The sequence below is a fragment of the Cebus imitator genome, unplaced genomic scaffold (assembly GCF_001604975.1).
Source record: "Cebus imitator isolate Cc_AM_T3 unplaced genomic scaffold, Cebus_imitator-1.0 Scaffold55, whole genome shotgun sequence".
NCBI lineage: Eukaryota > Metazoa > Chordata > Mammalia > Primates > Cebidae > Cebus > Cebus imitator.
In genome coordinates this window covers 497,498-515,460 of record NW_016107370.1, presented here as the reverse complement: position 1 = coordinate 515,460, position 17,963 = coordinate 497,498, and the positions used below count along the sequence as shown (strand labels likewise).

The window sequence follows — 17,963 nt, the reverse complement described above, 5'->3', positions numbered from 1 at the left end:
AGAAGCTGCTATTCTTCAAAAGAGAAGGGTGATCTATTGGGATCATCTCCAGGAAGTCCTCCTTAAAAGCAGATATGAGCCTGATCTCTAAAGCCCTCAAGTTCCGAAGAGAAGTCCATTTCCTCAATATTTTGAGTTTTCATTAAAGTGACAGATAACATGGTGGTGGAGGATGGGAAGCTCCTCCTACTAAGGTTAAGATGGAGCCAAGAATGCAGTGAGATTTAAAAAATCTCTCTGAATTAAAAAAAAAAATCCTTAGCATTATGATGAGATAAAATTTAAATAGTCCACTACAGAACAATATACTGTTTTTAGAGATTATGGTCTTTTCCTCTTGTAACCTGCTTTCATTTAAAGCGTCTATGCATTTATATTTAGTGAAAACGAATGGGCACATTGGGATTAAAGCTCCAGAGTCAGAATCTGGCCTTTTACAGTAATATTGGTATTAATATCACTTCGCTGTAACCAAATGAACTAAGAGCACAGGAACAGCCAACTAAACACTTCTGTCAGTTAGCAATCTCTCAGTGATCCCAACAGTGCAGTGTGAGGATAGTACAGTCCTCTTCCAAGGGACATGGAACAGGGGCCGGGTGCAGTGGTTCATGCCTGTAATCCCAGCACTTTGGGAGGCCGAGGCAGGTAGATTGCCTGAGGTCAGGAGTTAAAGACAAGCCTGACCAGCATGGTGAAACCCTGTGCATACTAAAAATATGAAAATTAGCCGGGCATGGTGGCAGGTGCCTGTAATCCCAGCTGCATGGGAGGCTGAAGCAGGAGAATCCCTGGAACCTGGGAGGCAGATGTTGCAGTGAGCTGAGGTCATGCCACTGCACTCCAGTCTGAGCGACAGAGTAAGACTTCATCCCAAACAAAACAAAAACAAAACAAAAAAACCCAAAGGGACAGGGAACAAACATGGTGTGGTTGTGATACCCATTCAATTATACCACTGAATTAAAAATGTTTTTAATATCTCCTCTTATATGGTAATATGTGTCACAGTTGGTAACACATTTGAACTTGGTGTTGATTTCGTTAGTTAATATCTGGATCTATGCAAGCTGCTCTAATTAGATTGCTTTCTGAAAAGAATAATAAGGCAGTGTTAGGATCAGGCAGAATGTGAGCATAAGGGTGGTGTCTTTCTTTACCATATTTGGTTTAATTTTAGGCATGATCATACCTTCCTAAAGAGGGGCAATGAGCTGATTACTGAACTGCAGCACATTTTAAAAACAGTTATTTGTCACATTGCAAGCAACCTAGATTTCAGGAAAAGAATGAGCTGCCCCACTCAAATTCATAACAAATATGCTTGACTGGCATTTGGAAAGAAGAAAGAAACTCTTATTAAAATTTAACATCAACTTGGCCAGACTTTGGGCTGAATTGGAAGAACAAAGTGCTGCTCAGTAAAAAGCCAGGAATAGGAATGATTTGATTTCTACTCATAAGGCTGAAATAAAGAAAATGAGAATGGCCAGCGACTTCCTTCATGGCACATCTACATAATCTTGGATTCCAACTCTTGCCAGTGCACAATGGCTTTTTCTTTTGAAATGCTTAATTTGTAGGTGTATAGCTCTGACTTCGGTGGAAAGAGGAAATACCCAGTGCTACAGTGTTCTCAAAGAGAACATTGATTGTACAATGGTTCTGGATTGGTGGTTGTGCACACAATGATATGGAAAATGATTGCACCTCAGCACTATTCACATGGGTGCCTGGCCTAGCCAAGCTCCTCTTCCACTTTATCCCAGCTGAAATGGGTAACATGGTTACCACACTTTAGGGTACACAGGATTCCATAACAACTTCTAAGTATTCTTCTTCTTTTTCCTTTATGTGTCCCAGGGTCTTAAGCTGATTCATTGCTTCCATATTCTGAGACAAGACCCAGCCCAGTGCATGGGTTGGGATCATGGGAGGCACTAAATTTAGGCTGGAATGGCCTTGAGATGTGGCCACAGTGCTATCATTTGCCATAATAATGCCTAAGTCAAGAGATGCAATGCCACCCACAACCTAGCCTTTTTTTGTGATCATGAAAGATGCACTGCCCTATATCCCACTCACCACAGAGGGACCATACTGCTGTAGAATGACTGAATGGACTAGTGAGGACTGCATCAGAGGCATTTTTTAAAAAAGGAATCACAAGGGGGTCCATCATGATTTGCTCATTTTGTCATGAAACATCAAAGTTACCCAGAACCTTAAACACATCAAATACAAATGCAACACATACAAGCAAAGCAAATTCAATAGGATTCCTAGCAAATTATTAAATTCCACGGTGGTAGGGCAGGGAGTGGTTGCAGAGAGAGAGAGAGAGAGAAAGAGAGAGAGAGAGAGAGGATGATGATGATGATAGAGATAGAGATAGGGAGATAGATAGAAGATGAGATATGCAAACCAGTTTTTTTACATTTCCATTTTTCACAGTCTGATCCCACCAGGAAAACAGATACTGCCCCAGTTGGCCAGAGGCCTCTGATTATGAGGACTGTATCTGAGCAGAGCTGCAGAAACTATAGCTCTGGTCCTCATAAAAATGAGAGGCAGTTTATTATTAAAATCTAAACATGAAAATACTTCAAACCATTTCGTTAGCAGCATAGTTCCAAATGCAACATTCTCTTTATCAATCAAGTCTAAACCATGTGGCTTCAATGCATGTCCTGCTAAATCTGCTAAAACTCCTAAAAGAGCAGTGCAAAAGAGAAAAGACAATTTTCCCTTTCAATGGCAGACAATCCTTATAAAACATTCTCTAGGGTTCTATTCTGGAGACTATTCAATTTGATTTGGGGCACTTTTTAAACAGCCATTTGGCACTTTCCGTTCGGAGTTCTTAGGCACAGTGTGACAGAGTCAGCTTGGTGAGCCCTTCCCCATGCATTCGGTACAGCAGCTGAAACTCAGCAGGCAGCTGGTGGGACTCCTGCCACTTGGTGGTAAATTTGGTTCCTTTTTTGTCATAGTAATGGTATGGAAGATCTTCCCTTGTGTTGGGGTCAAATCCAAAAGGCCAAAATCCATACAAGTGGATCTCTTCACATATTGCTGACGCAAGGGTGTACATAAGAATACCTGTGCTCAGTCGTTTAGGTGACAAATGTTTGTTTTTCCAGTACCTGCAGAACAATAAGTACATGTGGATTCAGAGGTCAGCATTGCAGGTTTCAATCAGCAAGGTCAATCTGACTGGGCTGGGTAGTGGATTTGTCCGTGTAACTTTTAAATGGTACTTGCTATGCAATTATCTTTTAGGCGACCAAAAAAAAACCCTCTGGGCACAACTGGCTACATCATTTGTGAGATCCAGTAAGAAATAAAAATGTGGATTCTTGGTTCAAAAAGTATAGTGCAAAAGCAAAGTATTAAACCAAGTGTTGGGCCCTTCTGAGCATGGAATTTCCTGGGATCACACGTTTTACACACCTTTGAAGCTGGACCTTGGAGCTGCCCCTGCCCCTGGGCTTCTGTAAAGAGTAGCGTGGCTCTGACTCAGTGGTGACACCACAGAAGGCCACCAAAAAGAATGATTGTGCCTTTATTACATAAAGGGCTCTTGGATAGGGTGAAGGAGGTTGTTTAATCTAAGGGGAACTCCTCTGTCCCTTCCTTTCTCAAACCTAGAACTATCCTTCATTGAGGACTTAGAAAGACTGTGGAGCTTTATTTTTCTTCACTGTCTTGTAAAAGATTGTATTCCTTGTTTCTTTGTCTTCTAACTAGGGGTCCCCAAGCCCATCTTCAGCAAGTCACAATCTGGCATGTTAAATTTTTTAAATTCAGAAAGTGTGTAAGAAGTATTAAATGTAAATAATAAATTATAGTTGTTATTCCTTCCATATTTAAATAATGTTAATACTCTGAAGCCTTCCTGCTGATACTGCCAAATATGTGAGCCTTCTATGTGTTGTATTTATCACTGAGATGCAGGCAGAATTAAACTATTCATGAGTCCAGTTTCCGTGGACTGTATTTTCTTCCAGTTTTAATTGACCAGTTGTAGCCAGTTGTGCCCAACTTGTATTAAAAAGCCTGAGTAGCTATGAAACATGATTAATTCCACTTTTGTGGTAGGCAGTCACACAGGCTAGTTTCTGAAAGTTTCTAAGCACATGTAGTTCCTTCTTCACGACTTGAAGGTTTCAAAGGTGAACCTTTATCCTTCCAGATGAAATTTAAAATCTCAGTCTTGGTTTTAATATTCCTGTCTAAGGCATTAGAATGACTCTGACAATGCTTTTGGTTGTCTCCTACCAACCTGTCCCATGGGTAAATAACTTCTGCTTTGGGTAAATAACTTCTGCTCCTTGTACCTCAGTTGACTCATTTTTAAACTTAGGAGCTGGGCTACTTTACCACTTAAAAAGGTGACCATATACCCTGGGGAACTGGAACAATCCGTTTGTCAGTTATCTGTGTTGTAATTATTAATACCATCCTCTTTCTCTTAAAGAAAAAGTTTCAGTTTGGACTGTAAATTATGGCATCACTCTACCGTTGAGATACACACCAGTTTATTAGACTATAATTCCTCCTCCTATGAGAGGTTAATGAAACAGATCTTACATATGGTGAACTTTAGGAGACTACAGGATGGGAATAATCTATTGTGGAACAAAGATCTTCAGAGTTCCATGTTTACCAGGTCTCCCAGAACCCACCCAACTTGTATTAAAATCTGGGGCTATGTTAGGACACTGAAGCTCCTTACATAGGGGAAACTGAAGTTGAATTAGTTTTCTCCAGATAAGTTAAAGGAAAAAAAATTTACAAATAATCTTGTTTTATAAAATGCCCTGGACTAGTGCTTCTCAATTCTGACTGCATATTGGAATCATCAGGGGAGTTGTTAAAAATACCAAGTACCTGGTCTCCACCTCCTTGCCCACCAGACAAATTACATTAGGATCTCTTGAGGCAGAGCCCAGACAATAGTATTTTTAACGCTCTCAAGTGTTTCTAACATACAATCAGAGTTGAAAATCACAAGACTAGATGAAAATATTGCATCCATGGCTGATTTGGCTATCAAATTCCAAGAGATAACAACATGCTCATAAAATACTTTTTTTCCATGTTTTTGCACTCAAATATCAGATTATAAAGGTAGATTGTGCAATTTATGATTTACCTAGGTGTTTGCTAACCTTGGACATCTACAAAACACATAAATTTAAGTCAACTGCAATCGTTTCTAAAAAAAACCACTTGATTTGTCTCCAGCCATTGGCATTCTTGGAATATAGCTATCTATTTAAAGAAAATTCTTGATTTGTGGTGATTTTCATGACTGCTCCATAGCCTTACTACCAAGGGAGAGGACAAAGAATAGGGACAAGAGATTCATGAAGCACCAGTGCTTCCATTTGACACTTGGTTACCAGCTGTGGGTTGATGGAACTTCTTAGCTAGAATGATTCATTCATTCACCCATTACAAAGGATATGAGTTTCTTTTAACTACTAACTAACCATAACAACTGAAGAATTGGATGGCTCCCACTCCCAAGAGATTACAACATTGATTTGCCATCTGGTAGGGTATGAGTAAAATGTAATAAAATATACACACCTGTTGACATGTTGCATTATATTTCCCGGCCAAGCCAATTGGACTTTTAACTGACCTCTGTGTTCAACAAAAAAGTCAACTAATGTCCTTGTCACAGTTGCTGAAGTGTGGAAGAAAAATGCAGGGATCCAAAGAATGGCCCCATCAAGCTTTTTTAAACTGAGGAAAAAGTTGTTACGATCCTGAATAGTCAAGAGATTGTTGTAATATTTTTCCAGGATGCTGGGGTTGAAGGTGGTAAGGTTGGTTTTTCTTCCAACATCTCTTTGGAAAGCCTCCGTAGGGGCAAAATTGCAACGGAAAACAAAATCTGATTTATCTATTTCTTGTCCACACTGGCTCCCTGTCAGGATCCCGCTATTTCCAACCACAGCACAAATATTATAATGCTTGTTCATAATGGGTGACACATCTGGAAGCAGTGACCGGAAGTTATTGCTAATGGAGAAAACATATTTATGGCTGGAATAATCATAGTGCATCAGTTGTCCAATCCGAACACTATTCTTGGTCAAAGAAAAATTTTTTATTACATCGACATGCTGAAGAATTTCTTGCCTAAAATAAAGAGAAATTCATTAAAAGCATTCCATTCAGAAGAATTGATTTTCCATCCTACGTCTTGTGCTGCCATTGCATTCAGAGGGAATCTTAGACTCACTGAATCCAAAAAAGATTATACATACATAATTGTGATCCTTGAAGGGAGGACTACTTCAGAATGTATACATATTCTAATCTTTCAGTCAATTTCTGGGTGTATTCTTTGAGGCTTATAAATGCAGCTTTCAGTTTTAGCTGCCATACCTTGGTTTTCTACTCTACGTGACGAGTGTATCTTATTTAATCAGCAGGGAGGCATAGACCAAATTGTGTCAGAAAATTCAGAGAGACAATTTACACAGGCCTCAAAGAGCTCACATTAATGCACAAACATTAGTAACATAGAGTTTGTAACTAGGTTCTATTTGTTTGTTACTGGGCTGCAGTGCTCAAAGAATATCAAATATCATTGGTGTCCAAATAAAGCCAAACAGATATGAGTCGGTATAGCACTATCTATTATTAAAATATGAAGATGGTAATAGAAGTGGGTATAGCTGAATATTTAATAGAAATGAGATGATAATCTCATTAAGGTCCTTTGAATAATGAAACAGGGATTGTTTTCTACTTGATTATATAGAAACACAATTTAGTTGAAGAAATTTAATCCTTAGAAAACAAAGCTATTATAAATCCTAAAAGTATGTCCATATTCTAACAATTAAGTAAGTACATAAGCAAGGCAAGACTGATACTTAGAAATAATTTCAGGTTGCTTTCATATTGAGCTTTAAGTAAAATTAAGTATCTCTTCTTAAAGTTTCAGCTATTTATAATATTCGAGAGAGACCAGTAACATGCTACTTTGCTGCTAAATTCTCCAATATTAAATAAACCCATTGAATTTCTTGAAACTTTTGCCTAAAAAGTAGCAGGAATGAAATGAAATGCTTTGCATATCATCACATTGCCTGGAGTTTTATTTTAAAAAATGACTTCATTCTTCAAAATATAGGCAACAGCAACCGAAATCTTTAAAACTGCCCAAGTTACCAGTACCATTCTTACAAGCTGTTAAAAAGGTAAGGCAGATTTTAAACACTACTTGTAAAAATTTAATTAAAGATTATCTAATTAATTGAAATGAGGGAAGTTTTGAGAAGGAAATATTCTTCTGACTGGTCATTTGGGTCACATGGCCTAGTTGGGAAGAATATTTTTTATTATGTTAGAAACATGTTTTAGGGAAAGCTAGAATGTCTTCTCCCCATGAAAATTTTCTGGGTTGTCCATAAAATTAATATTGAATTAAAACCCTCCCAATTATTAAAAAAACCCACAGCACTTCTAGAGTTTTAGATTGATCAATTTTCATGAACTAATTTATAATTAAAGTGTTTTAAAAATGTTAATCATAATCATATGACTGCATGTTGACTTTTCAACTAAACAATATTTTCATGATACCATGAATATCCACTGCATTTGTTTTAATTCTGCCCATAAACTTTTAAAAGCGAGAGAGAACAATCACTAGAAATGCTATGACCAAAACAACTCCCTAAATAGAGTGGTTCGTAAAATAAGTATTCACACTTCTAATGAATACACTAGATGGCTCACATCCCATTTAGCAGTACAATCCCACCATGAAGGAAGGAGTAATGAGTTATTGTGGTTTGCTAAGAGTAGACCAGAATCACTGAGTAGAATAAATATATTTGAACAAATCTTATCCTTCTTCCTTCCACCTAAAAAAACAAAAAACAAAACCAATAACCAAAAACTATCTATGTGTATGAAGTGAAGCTGCTTCAACTAGTATGAATTAAGTTAGGTAGCTTTACAATAAGTTTAAAGCTGTAAAGACAATGAAAACAGGCAAAACCAAAACAAAACCAGTTAAATACCTACATATATTTGGGCCAGCATTTTTACCAGCAATTTGATGGAGACAGATTATGGCATTTTCCGTGTGTTTCCGTGAAACGATACTATTTTATTCTATTTTTCAAGTTTTTTCTTTTTCAGTGAGGGAATGAAAATGTGTTGGGTGGTCTTTTTGCAACTAACCTTTTGTCTGTTTTTAAGAACTAGATGGCTTTGGCAGTACTTGCCAGACTTGTTAGCTGTAAATCATGGTGCTCAATCAAGCCCAAATGAAATACCTTTTTTTTTTCTTTTCAAATTGGTCTTCCTGATGTGTCCTTTTTATGAGAGGGCACTACATACACAGGGGAGGGTTCCTGATCATTCCTTTGTGCAGTCAGGCCAAGAAAACAATGCAGATACACCTGGTGGTGAGGGTGGGAGGTATAGATTTTTGCTGTTTTAGATGTTTTTGTTCGCTTGTTTTTGTTTTGTTTTGAGCTCCAGAATTCTTAAAAGCACCTTTTAGTCTTTTCCATCTAGCCTACCTTTGATGTAAAAACGCTGTCCGATTAAATGTCCACTTAGAAGGTTTCTCTTGGAGTTCCTGGGTGAGAGAATTCGTAATGGGCACAAATGACGGGTCTAGAAACTTCAGCGCAAATTGTGACCTGGAGAGGAGCATGAGCACAGACAAGCGTGCTGGCCTCAGCTCGGGGAAGCCAAGGTAGCCATTAAAGTCCAGCGGCTGGGGCGGGGGCGGCTGGCAAGCGCGCGGGCTCCGTTCCGTCCTGGAGCCCCTCTCATTTGGTCCACCCTGTGCTCCCACACACGCCCGGGAGAAAGAAAGAAAACTAGGGAACCCCGTCTCCATTGTCCATCCCTCCGGGTGCCAGAGAGACCATAAAATGGCCGTCACGCGGAGTGCAGGGCGCACGCCGGGCGCAGGCGGCGCAGCCAGGACCAGGGAGTCAGCACCGCGGACAGCGGCCGCTCCGCCAGCCAGACCCGCGACGCCCCCGCAGCCTCCGAGAATTGATTTTGGGGGAAAGGGCAGAGGAAACCAGAGGCCCAGGGCACTGCCGGGGGTGACTCCTGCCTTAACCTCTTCCTTCCCGAGCCCACGTCCGATTTCACTTCCTATAACTTGGCTGGGGACTCCCCGGGGCCGCCGGCCAACTCCGCTCCTCCACCGAGGCGGGGCTCCTCTGGGTTCTGCGCCTCGGTCCCGGCTTGGACCACAGGTGGCACTTTGGAGTTGCCACCTGCAGGTCAGGAGGCCCCGCTGGGAGAGTTCCCGGGGTCACAGGTAGGGGTGGGGGCTCTCTCAGAGCTGCGTCAAGCTGCGCCTGGAGCCTTCCCAGACCGGCCCTGAGCCCGGCAGCGACTCTGACCTGGCGAGGGTGGGCGGCCCTTCCGAGGCTCGCTTCCCGCAGGGGGCGGGGGAATTGCAGCAATCCCGGAAAGGGGGGGTGGGCGGTGGCAGCGGGGGAAAGGGTCGAGGGAGAATGCCCCATGGGCTTCCTGAGAATAAACCCGCGCAACGTTTGATAGCGGTGGGGGAGGAAAGGAGGAGGGCGCGAAGGCAGTCAGGCGCCTGCGCCATTAAACCGCCCGCACTGCCCCGGGCCGGCCCCGGCCCGCGGAGTCTGCGGACAGGGCGCGGGGAGGGCGCTGCCCTCACGCCTGTCCACCTCGGCTCGCCGCCCCCTCCCGAACACACACGGTCTTTCCCTCCACCCTCACTCTCCTGAAAGCCTACCCCAACCCCCACTTCTGAAATGAGGGAAAGGATGCCGAGGAAGAATACGAGAAATGCAATCACATCGATTAGGACGACAGCTTCCAGGGGCTTTGGGTTAAAAAAATAAAAGGGAGGGGGAAGGGAGAGTGAGAGAGAGGAGTGGAAGGACCGCGCAGTTATCTGGCCCAAAGAGTCTCGGAGAAGCAAAAACACCCTTCCCCCAGGCCTCCCCTTCCCCAATCACCCTATCAACCAAATTCCCGAGGGCGCTCGCACAGAGGCCCGCACTCACCGGAATCCCGCGTGGAACATGTACATTCGGGGCGCCCCCGGGCTGGCGTACTTGGGAGTGGTGAAGATGTTCTCCTTTTTCAGGGACACGTAGCTGATGAGCGATAAAATCAGCAGGGCGACGCTGAGCATGACCAGCCCCAGCACACTGGCGACCCGGGCCATTTTGCAGTTTCTCATCCCGGGCAGGGCTGGGTTCAGGGAAACCGGGGAAATCGGTCCATTGAGCGGCCAGCAGCTCGCTGGCGTGTGTGTGTGTGTGTGTGTGTGTGTGTGTGTGTGCGCGCGCGCGCGGCGTGTGAGCGCGTGTGGCGGAGGAGGGGGACCCGGGCGGGGGGTGGGGGGGAGCGGCGAGGACCGGGGGTGGGGGCAGGCAGGAGCCCTGGAGAGGAACGGGACCCCCCAGGCAGGGGAGCGCGGGGCAGAGCTCAGAGCAGGAAGATGGAGGGGCTGTGCGGCGGCGTGGCGCTGGAGCGCGCAGCGCCGTGCGTCCCCAGCCGCCGGCTCAGGCTCCCCCGCGCGTTTCCAGCGAGGCTGCCATCTCTGCCGCCGCCTGCAAGATAAATGTGATTGGAATAATGTTACAGTTCGATCTAAGCACAGGATTTAATTAATGAACTCTAATCTTCCAAATAACCGGGGGGAGGGGGTGCTGGAGAGGGAGGGAGGAGGGGGAGGGGGTGGAGGGAGGAGGACTGAGGCTGCTAGGCTGCAGCCCGCGCCTACGGCCTCCCCGGCTGAGGGTGCCGGCGAGGAGGTGGCTGTGAGGAGCCAGGAGCCCAAACTTAGTTTAATGGACCATTCATTACTTTATAATATCATGGAATAGGGAGACAAATAACCGGATTTGCCGTCCTGAAGGACAAACAACAGCTGGGTGCTTCTCAGAGAAGCAGAGATAACGGTTTTTGAAAGGCGGCTGTTTAAAAGCATCTCCTCTCATCAAGGCACGGCCCCGCCCCCCTCCCACCTTCACCCTCCCACCCCAAAAGAAGCTTCAAACAGCGACTGGGCCTGCCTGCCTTGGGAGCCCTTAAAACCTTCTTGGAATTTGTGAGAATGACTACCCTGTCCACCTTTTATGCCCATCACATACTTCACTTATGCCTAAAGGGTGGATAGTGCCTAGTAAAGTTGCCAGGTGGCCTGTGAGCGGGAGGGCCTGCCTTCCACCCTCCCTTTCCGACTCCCAGTGGATGGACAATGTGCTTGGCCCGAACTTGACCGGGTCTGGTGGTCAGCCCTGCTTTAACTCTACAACTCCCATTTTTCAGACCCATCCCTGGGGTCAGGCCTCCTGATGCGCTAGGTGGCTTGAGCCTCCCAGAACCTGAGGCCGTTAAAAATGCACAGAACCTTTTTATGAAGGAACCCAAGAACCAAATGAGAGAGGCTGCCTCTGAGGGTGGAAGGAAAACGCACTGCCTAACACTTTGCATTGCTTGACCCTAAATTTGTTTTAGTGTATTCACATGATTCTTGTTTTAATATCCATTAGAAATAAAAGTTAATCCATTTTTTCAGTCACGCAATTGGGTGCTCAGGGGAAACTCACATGTTTCTTTAGCTCTGTCCTTTGCAATTATCGTTATTTGTTTAATGGCCTCTGCCACCCTAGCTTTACTCTTGGCTTGGTCCTCCCAATACTGGTCAATAGGCACTAGTGAAGAAACCTGGAGGTGAGAAATTGGCCTTTGAGTTCTGATAAAGCAAGTAGAGATTTTTCCAAGGTGGTTAAGACTTCTTTCTCTCCTAAACTTCTTGCCTTGTGGGCTTTGGTGGACCTAATGTTATGATCTGTCTGGGGGCTGTAGATTCCTTGAAGGGATGAGCTTCTGGGTTGTAAGCTTCTGCAGAGTAAGGGGTATCTTCCTTCCCCAATATGGTTTCTGACACACGTTGCGCTTGCTTAATGTTTGAAGACTTGATGAGCTTCCTCGGGTAACATATCTATGTGGTTGTGGACAGTGGCACACAGAATGCTCCTATTTGTTTCCAATGACAAAGGGGGTCACTTTGCACTCTCTAGAGACTTTTTAACCAAAATGTAAAAATGTGGGTCAGAAGGCCACAACCTCCTTTCCCGTCAGACTTTTTTATTATTTTAAAAATTTCAGAAAAGTCTTGCATGCCCGAATATGATGAACACTTGAACTGTTTTTTGAATTGCTATTTTTTTTAAGAAAAAAAAGAGAAAGATTGTACAAGTAAAGTGTAAAATGCCAAAGGGAGTAAGATCTTAAGAGAGTCATCTAGGAATGACACCAACTAGAAAAAGTCTTCTTGAACAGGAAGTCAGGGGAACATGCTACAGAGAGGCAGCCCAGGGTGGTGTTACACCTTCAGGCTCTGGAGCCAGAAAGACCTGACTTCGAAAGCATACTCTGGATATTATCAAAAACACAGAAAATAACAAATGCTGGCAAGGATGAAGAGACAAGGGAACTCTTATATACTGTTGGTGGGAATGCATACTAGCACAGCCACTATGGAGAACAGTACAGAGGTACCTGAAAAAACTACAAATTGAACTATCATAAGATCTAGTAATCCCATTACCGGGCATTTATGCAAAGGATGGAAATTAGTATGTCGAAGATATCTACCACCATGTTTATTGCCACACCGTTCACAATAGCCAAGATATGGACCAACCCAAGTATTCAACAACAGATGAATGGATAAAGAAAATGTGGCATATATACATAGTGGAATCCCATTCATCCATAAGTAAAAATGAAATTCTGTCATTCTCGGCGACATGAATGAGCCTGGAGGACATTATGTTAAGTGAAATAAGCCAGGAACAGAAAGTTAAACACCGCATGTTCTCACTCATACACAGAAGCTAAAAAAGCTGATCTCAAAGAAGTAAAAAGTAGAACAGAGAATACTAAAGGCTGGGAAGGGTAGGGGTAAGAGAGGATAAAATATTTATTAAAGGATACAAAATTACATCTGAATAGAAGGAATAAGTTCTAGTGTTCTATAGCACTATTGGATGACTATAGTTACCAATAATGTATTATATATTTTCATATACCTAGAAGCGAGGATATTGAATGGCCCCCAAACAAAGAAATGATACAAATTTGAGGTGACAAATATGTTAATTACCTTGATCAGATCACTATATATTGTGTGTATCAAAATATTACTATGTACCTATAAATATGTATAATTATTGTGTATCAATTAAAGTAAATGCTTACAGCCAGGTGACCTTGGGTAGGTTACAGCTTCTCTATGTTTCAGTCTCCTCATCTGCAGAGCTGGGGTAAAAATCTCTCTGGGTTTGGGGAAAGAGTAAACAAAGCATACAAAGGCTTTTGCACCCTGGTCTGTATTAAGCACTTAATAAATATGAGCTCACAGTTTGGGTAAGTTTTTAGTGTCCTTTCCTCTGACCCTGCAAATGTCCTGCTACAGATTGCATAGGAAAGGATGACTTGGGTGAGATATTTTCTTGCAGAGAATAGTAAAGATCTAGAAACTTTTCAGTTTCCTTTATAAAACAGCATTACAGGCTTTCCTGAGACATATGATATGGGATCACTCTGCCTGGATTTAAAAATTGATGTATTACTTAATGCTTAGCACACCTATGTGAACCTTCTCAAGGAAGTCCTAGGAGGATTATTTTCATATTGCATACGGGCCACTGAAGGTCACATGACATAAAGGGACCAAATTAGCCAGAAAATAAAAAGGCAGGCAGGCAGGCAGGCAGGCATCCTTATTACATGTGCCAGCCTTATAGGTGAAAACAGACTGCTCAATAATTACCAGGGGAATAATTTTGGTGGCGATGCTTCAAAAAAACAGCTGTAGCTACTGGATAAGGGATTTTTTTAGGCCTGGGATTGCAGCTATTTAATAATTTTAAAAATAATTAGGACATTTTTATAAAATATCACTTATCAAATTTCATTGGAAATCAGCCCTGTCCAAGAGTATAGGAGAGTGAAAATAAGAAGTACAGAAATGAAAAATCCCCCAGATTTAATGTTTTCTAGGAGAGTGTTATTCTAGACATAGGAACTTCCTTCCCTTCTTCCATTCTCATGAGTGTCTACCTTTGGCAAACATGACTCTGCTCCCTGGGTAACCCCTCACCAACCCATACTGACCAACAGCAATTTTCAGGAACCATTTAGGTGGGAAGGCCAGAAAGGGTGGTGTCTTTTGTTAGAAACAGCATTGCTCCTTTGGGACTGAGTCAGGCAGATCACTTGAGTTCAGGAGTTTGAGGCCAGCCTAGCCAACATGATGAAACGCTGTCTCTACTAAAAATATAAAAATTAGCCAGGTGTGTGGCAGGCGCCTGTAATCCCAGCTACTCGGGAGGCTGAAGAAGGAGAATAATTTGAACTGGATGGTGGAGGTTGCAGTGAGCCAAGATCACACCACTGCACTCCCATCTGGATGATAGAATGAGGCTGCCTCAAGCAAAGCAAAACAAAAAACCCAGCATTGTTTATTCACTCGTTTATTTCTGTTTTCTTTAAGCATTCATGAAAGGAAATGTGTTGGTTATCAGATACCATGTTTGGCAGACTCAGAGGTCATAAAATCATCCTTGACCCCATGATGCTTATGGTCTTGTCGGGGAGAAGGATGTAAATGTGACAGAGGTACTATGCGAAAAGCTCCACACCAGAGGACTGCTAAGGAAACTGGGCAACATGCACTGTCTGGGAGGTTAGCAGAGTTCTTCATAGGGAGCAACATTTGAACTGGATTTTAAAGTGTGAGGTACAGAAGTTTAGAAAGGTCATTCCAAGTAGAGGGAAGACTGCAAGCAGGAGAGATTATGCTGGGCTTGGGGAACAGCAAGAGGTAGGAGGTAACTGCCGCAAGAGAAGAGCCTAGAAGGCTAGTTGGAGCCAGATGGAGATGGGTCTGTGGGACATGATAAGAAGTTGGTCAGGATCCTCTTACTGCACTGCTCAGAACCATCCGAAGTTCACAGGGAGGAATGGCTCAATGTGATTTGCACTGAATGGAGTCAGGCCCATGGGGAGGTGAGACGCCAGCTGCCCCTGCAGATGTCAGCCGACACGCCCCATGGCCCTCCAGCCTGTCCACATGCTAGAAGCCCCAGTGTGCCTTAATTTATCAATGAATCAATTGGCCATTTTATATTATGAGACACCCCCTGAATAAGGCATCAGGGAGTTGACTTTCAGGAGGGCAAGTGATGCCTCCCAGACAGCACGGAGATCATCATGTGGGGAACTCAGAAGGAGTCCACTGAGGAGCTGCTCTTTGGCGGCATGTTACCGGAGTCCTTTCTGCCTGCTGTTGCCTAACACCTTGGTTTCTAATAAGCCTAACAGCAAGCTCAGAGGAAGGATCTTGGAGTCTTCTGGTTTTTTACCTATTTCCCTACAGAAGATAAGCACTCTATGAATTCAGTGGTGGTAAAAGTCACTGTGGTCAGAGAAAGTGTCACAAAAGCTCTCAGATGAAACAGAGGCATGAAAGTTTCCAGGGATGGAGATGGAAAGAGAGGATGGGGTAGGCAGGGGCAACTGAACTAAACAAAGATGGAGCAGAAGAGGGCAAGACTTGACAGGAGCCAGTAAATAGATCAACCCCCTTGGAGTAAAGTCAAAACAGCCAAGACGTGTAGGGCATTTAGGGGCTGGGGCATTGTAGATATTATCTATAATCTTCGCCCCACTCCTATGAGGAAAGCATAAAATTATTCTCACTTTATAGTTAAAGAAATTGACATTAAAAAAGGTTAAGGACTTGCTCAAGGTAAAGCCCCTCTGACTGGAAAGCCCACCCTTTCCACTCATCCACTCTGCATGTAAGTGAGTCCCAGGACAGAGAGCTGGAGATGTGTGCAGCTGGGGGAGGTGGAAACAATCATGTTTTGGTGATGAGAACTGCCATTGCTGCTACTGACAATGACAACGATGACATCATCTAACACTGCTCACATGCTATATGTTGAGTATAATGCTGGGCATTTTACATAACTGATCTCAATCTCTGTTGCATTTTCCTGAGGATTTAATGACCACCACCATTTCAAGAGTTCAGAAACAGGCTCAGCAAGGTTGACTTTATCAAGGCCATCTTGCTAGTGTGTTCCAGAAGAGGATTTGGCTCCAGTGTGTTCCACTGGTACTCCAGAGCCTGGAGGAAGAGGGGTTTCACCTTTCTCAGGGTTCCTGAGGAAGAGAGGGCATGTTGGCAAGGGTGGAGGGGTGGGGGCAAACAAGGAGAGGACCAGAGTGGCACATAAGAAACGCAGAAGACTCTTCCGGGGCCTGGAGAAAGCTGAGTAGGGCAGGAGCCTGGGAAGGGAGGGACGGCTAGCCATCCTGTGCAGACAGCCCTGAGACAGCCTCTTATTTTCATTGTATGCTGTTAGTGCCAGTACAGCACCCACCTGGTGTCCAGTGTGAAAAGAAGTCAGGAAAGTTTGCTGTATGGCATCCCTGAGGTTTAGGCCAGGGAGAAAATCAGCATCCAGTAATGATGGTGCAGAAAGATCTGCTCCAGTGGGATGGATGAGCTAACTCGCTTATAGAAGAGGCCATGTTTAATTAAATTAAGCAGTTAGATTAAGTTAGATTAATATTAATACATGCACACAGTACAAAATATAAAGCCTAGGAAGGATGTACCCTGAACAGTCAAATTTCCTTCCGCCGTTACCTCTCAGGGCCTCAGTTACCCTCCCAGAAGCCGCTGCTGTTGCTGTCCGGAGATGATCTATGCATCAGCTACTAAGCATATGAGTATGTATTCATTTTTAAACATAAATGCTGAGACCGGTTTAAAATGATATTTACTTCAGGGTTTTTTTTCCCCTATATCTCTACAAAAGACATTTTGCACAGCATTTTAACATTTCAGATGTTTGCACTGATTGCATTTTCTAGAAGCTGGGGAATTACTCATTTTGCGCCTACAGATGAATGCTTCTCTTAAAGCTCAGTGAAGTGTCTGTATGTGAAAGGAATATGGAAACTTCAGTCTTTTTCTTCATTGACTAAATAAAATATATTTGGAAAGCCATCTTAAAGCTTAAGGCTTTTTGCAGCCTGGTCTCCAGGAAATGGTTTCAAAGGAGCTATTATGCTCAATTGTGTTAATCTTCCAGACCCTTGCATAGAATTTTGACTTTTCAAATGTTAGTAGCGATTACTTTTTCTAGAAGCTAAGATATTATACTTGGAGAAGCTACTTGAAAAATAATCTCACAGTTTAGTTTTAAGCTGTTATGTCTCTTCATTGCACCAACTGTGTGTATAGGCAATCACCCATGTTTACAATAGCCACAATAACATTACTAGGTACTGTCAGGGGAAGTGTTGGAAAAAAAAGTCTAATTTTAGCCTTTATCTTGAGTTTTTGGGCAGTTTTTCTTCCTCGTGCTTCTGAAAGTATAATTGTCAACAACATCTCTTTTGAGAGCAGGGAAAAATACTCTTTTGTTTGTGTATGATTATAACAGTATAAAATGGTAATATTTTCATGTAATATTGAAAAATGTCCTGTCATTTGCTGATTTATTGATGAGTACTGCTTCCACAGAGGAAACGGTAGGAACTGTTGAAGAATGAACTGCTAAGCATCCCCTTCCCTGGGCTTTGGGCCCCCTGCTCCAATTATAAGCACATACCTCAGGCTGAGATTTCTTGTCTTGTGTTCACAGTTAATTCACAGAGGTCACTGGACTTTCTAATATTGAAAAACTCGGTCTCAGTAGCATAAAAAAAAAAGATTGAGTTATATCATGTTTTATATTATGGCCTTGCATGTTCTATCTCAAATCATGCTCACAATAACGCTGTATGATAATATTTTTATTCCTTTCCATTAATATAGGAGAGAGATACTCAGGAAGGTCAAATAACTTGGCCAAGACCACAGCAGCTTTTTTTTTTTTTTT

The 17,963-nt window shown here is 42.9% G+C and overlaps 1 protein-coding gene across 1 annotated transcript; it reads right to left on the bottom strand.

The window, feature by feature from the left end:
• Nucleotides 1–970: 970 nt before the first annotated feature.
• Nucleotides 971–12,288, bottom strand: ST8SIA3 (ST8 alpha-N-acetyl-neuraminide alpha-2,8-sialyltransferase 3). Its single transcript, XM_017528789.2, has 4 exons — nucleotides 10,050–12,288; nucleotides 8,562–8,684; nucleotides 5,599–6,156; nucleotides 971–3,146 (listed from the first exon to the last, which is right to left on the bottom strand). The coding sequence occupies exons 1-4, from the start codon at nucleotides 10,226–10,228 to the stop codon at nucleotides 2,864–2,866; spliced, it is 1,143 nt and encodes a 380-aa protein (XP_017384278.1). The 5' UTR covers nucleotides 10,229–12,288; the 3' UTR covers nucleotides 971–2,863.
• Nucleotides 12,289–17,963: the final 5,675 nt, after the last annotated feature.